At 38.6% G+C, this 7,936-nt stretch overlaps 1 protein-coding gene across 1 annotated transcript; it reads right to left on the reverse strand.

Annotated features, from left to right (window-relative positions):
• Positions 1-2,430: 2,430 nt before the first annotated feature.
• On the reverse strand, positions 2,431-7,691 carry LOC137272799 (uncharacterized). Its single transcript, XM_067805198.1, has 4 exons — positions 7,363-7,691; positions 5,316-5,427; positions 4,941-5,098; positions 2,431-4,031 (listed from the first exon to the last, which is right to left on the reverse strand). The coding sequence occupies exons 1-4, from the start codon at positions 7,406-7,408 to the stop codon at positions 3,961-3,963; spliced, it is 387 nt and encodes a 128-aa protein (XP_067661299.1). The 5' UTR covers positions 7,409-7,691; the 3' UTR covers positions 2,431-3,960.
• Positions 7,692-7,936: the final 245 nt, after the last annotated feature.

Raw genomic sequence — 7,936 nt, forward strand, 5'->3', positions numbered from 1 at the left:
ATGCATGATTCAGTGTTATTTGAGATAAAGAAGTACAACCACGAAGTACCGAATGAGTTGCCGTTGCCTGCGGGGTACATTGAAACGTACCTCGCTTGTAAGTGGGGATCATCGTAAATAATACGAGATCGCTTAGTCAATCGGAAAACAGTATTTATGTGTGACGTAACACAAGTTGTTTTGTCCAACGTCAATGTTAAATCCAGCTCACAAACCACTGTCGATATGTAATACATTGGGCAACTAAATGTGAGTCACCTCAATGCATATGCTTCACACTGCAGCAGTTACATTTCTTCATTCTTCATTCTTCATTCGTGCTGCGTGAGACCAGAGACGTTCCGGGTTAGAATGTATCTCTGGTAAGCCATATATGTCGTAAGAGACTACTAACAGGATCGGGTGGTTTGGCTCGCTTACTTGATTCTCACATGTCATCGATTCCCAACTGTGCAGACCGATGCTCATAATGTTGATCACTGGATTGCCAGGTCCAGACTCGATTATTTACAGACCATCGCCATATAACTGGAATATTGCTGAGGGCGGGGTAAAACTAGACTCGTGTTGTGTGAGTGAATTAATGTACATGGCTTAACATCAGTTATTTTGCAGCTATTAGCGGCGAGAAAAGCATTTTGTGTTGAGTTCTACCATACTAAAAACCGGATTGCATGAGACAGAACTGTAGTTACGTCAAACAGTGGAAATAGACAGACTATTTGAGTGCCCAGGTAGATGTGCCAGTGTCTAGAAGAAATGTTTACCAAATGTGTTCATACGGAGCTTTTTTAGCTTATAAAGTATAGTCTTTTTGCAGTGAAAATAGCAAATTTCACTTTAAGAGAAAAAGTAAATCGAATAAAATGAAATTAAGACTGCGAATCTTCCTAATTTTACCTTGTCAACTGAACATTTAAATCTCAGAATTTTATTCAACTTAATATAAAACATGTTTAACAAACGATCATGGTTTCAAATCGCTTAATATGGTTTATTACATGGGTGTATGCACATGAAATGAAACGCTGAAAACAAACTGGGTCGGTCTAAGTGAACGCTCATCACGTATCGCAAGTACATTTGTTACACCGTTTCAATTACTGCGTTTACCCCCTTGTAATCGCGATTTGAAATTATGATCGTTTCTTAAAATGACTTTTAACCTAAGGTGAATAATTTTGTGAGATTTAAATGTTCAGTCGACAAAGTAGAACTATAAGGATTGACAATATTAATTTAACTGTATATCTTTTTAAAGTGAAATTCAACTTTATTTTTTCACTGCAAACAGAATATGAAACCCACAAAGATTTATAAGTGCGTCATTTATGGTCGATATGTGATGGATATTTTCAGATTTGAAGCATCAGTGACAAAATCGATGTTCCCGGATGTTGTTTGAGGGTGCTGTTCAGGGAACTAGTGAGTTCATGGTAGATTTTGCAGATATTTGTAAAGGCCACGTTTTGTTTTTGAACAACTGTTGTCATGACAGGTAGTTAACTGTTTATTGAAATGTCACATGTACTTGTACGTACATAAACTTACAAATTATACAATAACAACACACTAATTGCACATACACAATACATTTCGCACGAACTGTCACGTGAAATATCATAATGAGAAGACATACAAAATGCACGAAAGGAAGAATGTATAACAGGTAATATGGATGTAACATTTATGACGTTTTAGACAGTATTTTGTGAATTGCTGTCGTGAACTAATAACGTTAGTAAACTGTGAAAATCAAACATATATCATAGTGAAGTTCTAATATATATCATACATGTTTTTACATTCCTAGCGTGATTCATGATCAGAAAGGTGAACATACGCTTTCTTCAAAATTAATGCTAGATGATTTATTGGTCAAATATGTATGCTTTGAGACTATAATGTATTTACATATGACTGATTGCCATGAACCCCTCAAGAAGCAGTTGTGGCTGTGGGGTAGGCTTGTGGTTAAAAGCGTTCGCTCCTCACGCCGAAAACCCGGGTTCGGTTTCCCAAATGGATGTAATTTGTGTAGCTCATTTGTGTCCTCCGCCGTGATACTGTTGGAATATTGTTAAAAGCGACATAAAACTATTCTCATTTACCTACTCACTCATGAAGCAATCATTCATTATATATTATTTAAATACTTGTTCTGGGGATGTACATTAATACATTATTTCATACTCTTGAGAATAATAGGAGTGAGTGAGTGAGTTTTTAATGAAATCACATCGCGTCAGGCTTCTATGGAAACAAATTCCTAAGTACGGGTATAGAAAAAAACCAGGATACAAATGTTGAACCGAGATCCGAACTCACTGTCATGGCTTTCATATGAATAAGGGACGTAACTTTGCACAAACATTTTGACTAAACCATCATTAACCTTTGATGTTAAAAAATACTACAAAAACAAAAATGTAACAAATGTAAATCTTTTATTCCACTAACAACATAATATTCAACAATAATCAGTGTTAATATCAAAACAAATATAGTAACATATAAAAAAATAGACTACATATGAGTTTTTGAAGTTGAACCAAGGAAAACCTATAGAACGACAACTAACCAGATGTCGCTTGTTTTGCATGTATTTCGCAATAAAAAATAAACCCATCTCGTCTGGGTCAGACGAGATTATCTTTAGGCCGCTGCCACATGGATGGAATGCTGCTGTGTGCGGCGTTTAACAACCAACCAACCAATATGTATTGCAAACGTACGTTTGCAAGGTCAAAGGAGGTAGCATTTTTGTCATCTATAGAAGCCTTTCAGAACTTGGGAAGTACATTATATTTAACAAACTTCATGGATAACAACGTCTTTTATTTCGTAAGTGCGACGTTTTGATTCATATTTTTGTACCGTTACATTTCTGCTCGATAACGGGACAAGAATCTGTATTGGAACGTCTCACTCACGAGATACAAGAAGTTGTTATCCATTAGGTTTGTATACTAAATATTTCGGTCTTGACGTCAGTAGGATGTGGAAAGACCGATGAATGAAGCAGGACTGAGACATTATTCCACTGTGCTGAAATGATGCTTCACCCAAGCATCAATCAGCGGAATCTGATACTTCCTTCTTGTACGCTTTTTATATAAGGGAGGTAACTCTAGGCAGATTATGTGGTAGATCTCCCTTTGCTCGTTTGACAAATACAAACAAGCGTGTCGTATAATCGCAGAAAAGGCAATGTGTGTGCATCGACTGCCTTACACTAATATAGTTATAAAGCTCTTTCGGAGAGTATACATACGTATAGTATGTATCCCAGTCTCAGTCCTGAGGTACAAAGGCACAGTGTGACATCTGTCATCTGGCCTACACTCTTGTGACAAGCTCATTCAAGATTCATCTATAGTCTTTGGAATTGGCAGGTATGCACTTAGACAAATCGACTAAGGTCCCATAAACTGATCTGTCGAGCCCCTTAGAAGAAATCGTGAATCCGATATCTGCTTTGCCTTAGTAATATTTCCAGTAGCTTCCAGGTTTGTCATCACCAGAGGCCAGCATCACTTGAGGTTTTGTCCACATGAAGGCAGCACCTCTAGATATTACGAGGATACTGTTCAAGACTGTCTAAAACAGGTATGTTTGACATGAGCAAGGTTATATTCACACTGTCTGGTAACAGCGTGAGTGATGACGCCTACCTCAACATCAAGGTTGAGACTAGATCTAGTTCCTCACTATATGTTGATTGGGACACGTTGATTCTAACACACACAATGGTGCTGCCACTACCAACTATTGTACAAACTTCAGAATAGTGAGTTCTCTCATATAATTTCAGTTTCATGATGCCCGGATTTGAACTCAGTTCCTCAGGGGAATAACAGACTTCACTGTACATTAACTGTCTTCAGTCTCACCAAACAGGATGTTCTCGTTGTCATTCCTCCATAGGCATCAAAGACTCTGCCTCTTCCTTGCAGGTTATCATCTCCTAGTGCTGTGTGCAGGAACATGGAACATGGTAATATTCCTGGGAGGGGGCGGATCATTCACCCCTGGAAATAAAAACACATGGTCAGGCATGAAAGGCATCTAATTTTATCTTGCTGCATATTTACACCTGAATAGGACGTCAGTATAACGCCCCTATCGTGGAGCTTATGGTATCATAGTTTTATGGAGATGTAGTAAGATGGATTTTGTTGGTGAATATATTCGTGCAGGCAATTACCAAGTCCTGACTCTTAAGACCAGTGATATGGAGAACCACTAGAACCAATGTATTACGATATGAACTATACAGGCTACAGGGGTGACTATAAATATACTCATCCAAACAGTTGAGGAAAACTTGGTAATAACTTTAAAGAGACCATACGAACTGGAACATATTACAGTTGATAACGAAGCATGATATTAGATGTTTATGACCGTCAGTTGGTGAGTGAGTTTAATTGTACGCCGCACTCAGCACTATTCCTGCTTTATGGTGGTGATCAATAAATGATGAGTCCAGACCAGACAGTTCAGTGATAAACAGCATCGATCTGCTACGTGTGTCAACCAAGTCAGCGACCCAGACCATCCGATCCCGTTAGTTACCTGTTGCGACAAGTACGACTTACTGAAGACCGGATCTTCACATGTTGGCCATCAGTGGTGCTGAATGGCAGTTAGTGTAATATGGGAAAACTGCAAGTTGGCATGACATGTGTAGGTTCGTAATGCGCAATACCGCCAGGATTTGTCAAGCAATCATTTACATCTCACTCCTCTTGTAGCACATTGCCAGGTTCGGCTAACGTGGTTGGCAGGTCACTTACCTATAGATTTGACGTCAACAGTCTTTCGATATTTCTTTGAAAACAGTCTTTCTTTGAAATATCGATAGACCATTGACTTGTGATATATATGTCTGTAGCAATAGATCGCTTCAATTGAAACTATACGTGTTCAACAATTACCCGGCGTTCTTCCGTGAGTATAGGGGTTTATGGGGTTTCCAGATCGACCTCTCTTGCCGAAATATCTTCTTTCACAGACATATGCTATGAGAACAATGGCTACAGTTGCGAAAACGACAGCAATGGTGATACCAGCTATTGTTGCACCTTTTAACCCCCTGAAACATAAAAGGAAACGGGCTCATTACACAAGAAAACAAACAGTCTATAATCAGTTAATTACACAAGATATTAAAATGGTGAAACCGACATAAAGTGTGATTATAATCAGTGGGTTGGATTACTCATGAACGTTGTATAATCGTAAGATACATTCATTTGAAGAGGAGGAATATGATCGGACCCGGTCCACAAGGGCGACAGTACGATACTCACCCATTATTGTCACAGCATGTGCGGTTGTTGATCGATCCACAACAGCCGTACTCACAGAAGATGGTGCTGCGTTTTCCGTCAATGTTCTGACCACAGCTTATGCTCAGAACACCTGGTGAAGGAAAGATTGCATATGTACATTTTCTATTTTATACTATCTCGTTTGCTTCTCTTCTTTGAATCCTTTGCAACTAGCGAATGTGGCACCACATCACACTACCTCCTGAATTGTATAGTGGAGTTATGTTTAGGTTCATTATGCTCTCCATTAGGACATCGAATGAAGATTCTTAAAAAAAAACTCGAACTGGAAAACAATCTCGTTTAATAAGCGCCAAATAGCAAATTCGCTGTACCCGAATTATCCACCGAAATTTGTTAAAGATTTCATATATCATGCTGATCTAAACAGAAAGATTCAGACAAATAAATATACACTCAACTCGACAAGATGGGTAACTTCACCGTTCCCAGCTATCCATCTACGGGGAGAAGCAGCTCAAGTCCTTTTGCTTTAAAAAGATCTCCGATCGGGATTTAGTGCCTACAATTACCTATATCACTTCGTAACTTTGCTGTGGACACCTGTCCAGCTCGACTAATACAGTATTTCCTAAACGATTATATTTTACAGATTGTTCAGCTTGATCGGAGATATTCTACAAATGCATGGCCCGGGAGGTCAAATGACACAAACGGCTGGTCGAAGTAACTTCATTAAACAAGGGAGCAGAGAATGTTATTGATGCTGCGTTCGTGCGAAACATGCACATATCTGAACATTAAACCGTCTGTTTCACCTTTTTTCAAAAACGTATATAATTGCACATATAGTCTTTAAATAAATGCCCCTGTTATGTTCTGTGGAAACACTTCGCCCGTACTATTTATCACATTCACTAATTCTTGACATTGACCAATGAACCAATGCAACCTTTCAAGAGCGATTTAACTAGCATCAGAATTCATGAACTATTCATAATTTGAATATATCATCTATGCTACATGCACTCTATAAATATGGGAATCTGAAATTTCAGTGTGGATAAGAAGCATATCCGTCAACAAACTTTACAAAGATAGACATCTTATGAACGCACTACCATTTCTCGTTATCACCGCCTTTAAACACAACACATATAGGATGCAAGTACACAAGGCAGGTTGCCTACAAAAGTACACGGGATATCATTCTTGATTTAGGCGGTTTTCAAGGAGGTCGATAAGTCACTGTAGACCATGAATTTTGACATCATACATCACATAATGTCACGTCATAGACCAATTATCTTTCCCGAGCGATAGCTCTACAAACAACTATAGTCATGAGGAAGTGCAAGTGGTGATGCACCCTCGATACATTCTTTATTAACATATCAACATTATCAGACTCCGATGTACCTCTTAATTTAAAAACGTAATGACGTTCCCCGACATTTTGTAAGTTATTATGCAGATAACGATTACCAGCTAGATAGTTTCTGCAAAACATTGGAGTGAGTTGGCTTAAAGTCACATGGGCAGTATTTCAATGGTTGCAACACATCAGAACTGACAAACTTGTACACACATTGCCTGTAACACTTTACTATTATTGGGTTAGTGGGGGATCTATGTCGATAATGATCGAGCATAATCGCACTGACCGACTCTGCTAACGTTGCCTTTCACAAGCGAACTCACTATGAAAACACACAGTGAAAGCCGCAAGTGCGAAACAACAATCAATACCTGGAGCTGCCATCATGGATTGGTAGAACCGTATACACTCACACTTCCACGCGTACTGGCAAGACGCCAAATAAACTGGAACACGCAAAAATATATTCCATTGCATGAACATCTCTGCCACCCTTTAGTCAATAACGACACTTTGCGTCTAATATCACCTATTCCATGGAACCGAACGCACCACTGCCTAAAACAGCATTGGTAACTATTGCATGCATTCTCACTATGCTTTCTTGTCTTCACATTTCCACTCACTGCCAGAAGTGACGATACGTCACCGTATTTGAATTCTTCCTTACGGGTATATTCCACCTACCTGTGAAATAAATAAACGGTAAAATGAAATACACAACGTAGTTCATCTTCCTGGATTGAAATGCTGGCCTTTATCATCTGTTCCTATTTTCCCTGGTGTGTTGTTATTCATCTGTCACCCGTAGCGATCAAAACTGGGATAAAAACCACGGAGAATTAACGTGTTCGTTTCAACTATGCATCTAATCGACAAATAAGTATAAAGAGCAAAATCAGCTGCACAACTCGTAATATTTTAACTAATTTTTTAGCAAAAAAATGCCAATGGCAGCACTCCACAGTCGATGTTCGCTTAAATAGCTAAATATAGCAGCGCAAGAAAAGTAGAAATGTGAAACTGAAACGGAATGGGATTCATTTTCATGCACTTGGTTTGGACATCGGGTGAATGGGAGTTCCAGCTCACCACGAGGGAGCGGTCAGTTAATGTTTGTGGTTGTGCTTGCTAGATTTGGTTGTCAGGTGTTTTTCATTCATTAATTTTTTTATTGATAATGGTTAATTATGTTTTAAAATATTGTTGTATATTCCTTTTAACAATGTATGTGTATGTACATAGATTGAACAAAAAATAT

Source organism: Haliotis asinina, chromosome 2 (assembly GCF_037392515.1).
Source record: "Haliotis asinina isolate JCU_RB_2024 chromosome 2, JCU_Hal_asi_v2, whole genome shotgun sequence".
Classification (NCBI taxonomy): Eukaryota; Metazoa; Mollusca; class Gastropoda; order Lepetellida; family Haliotidae; genus Haliotis; species Haliotis asinina.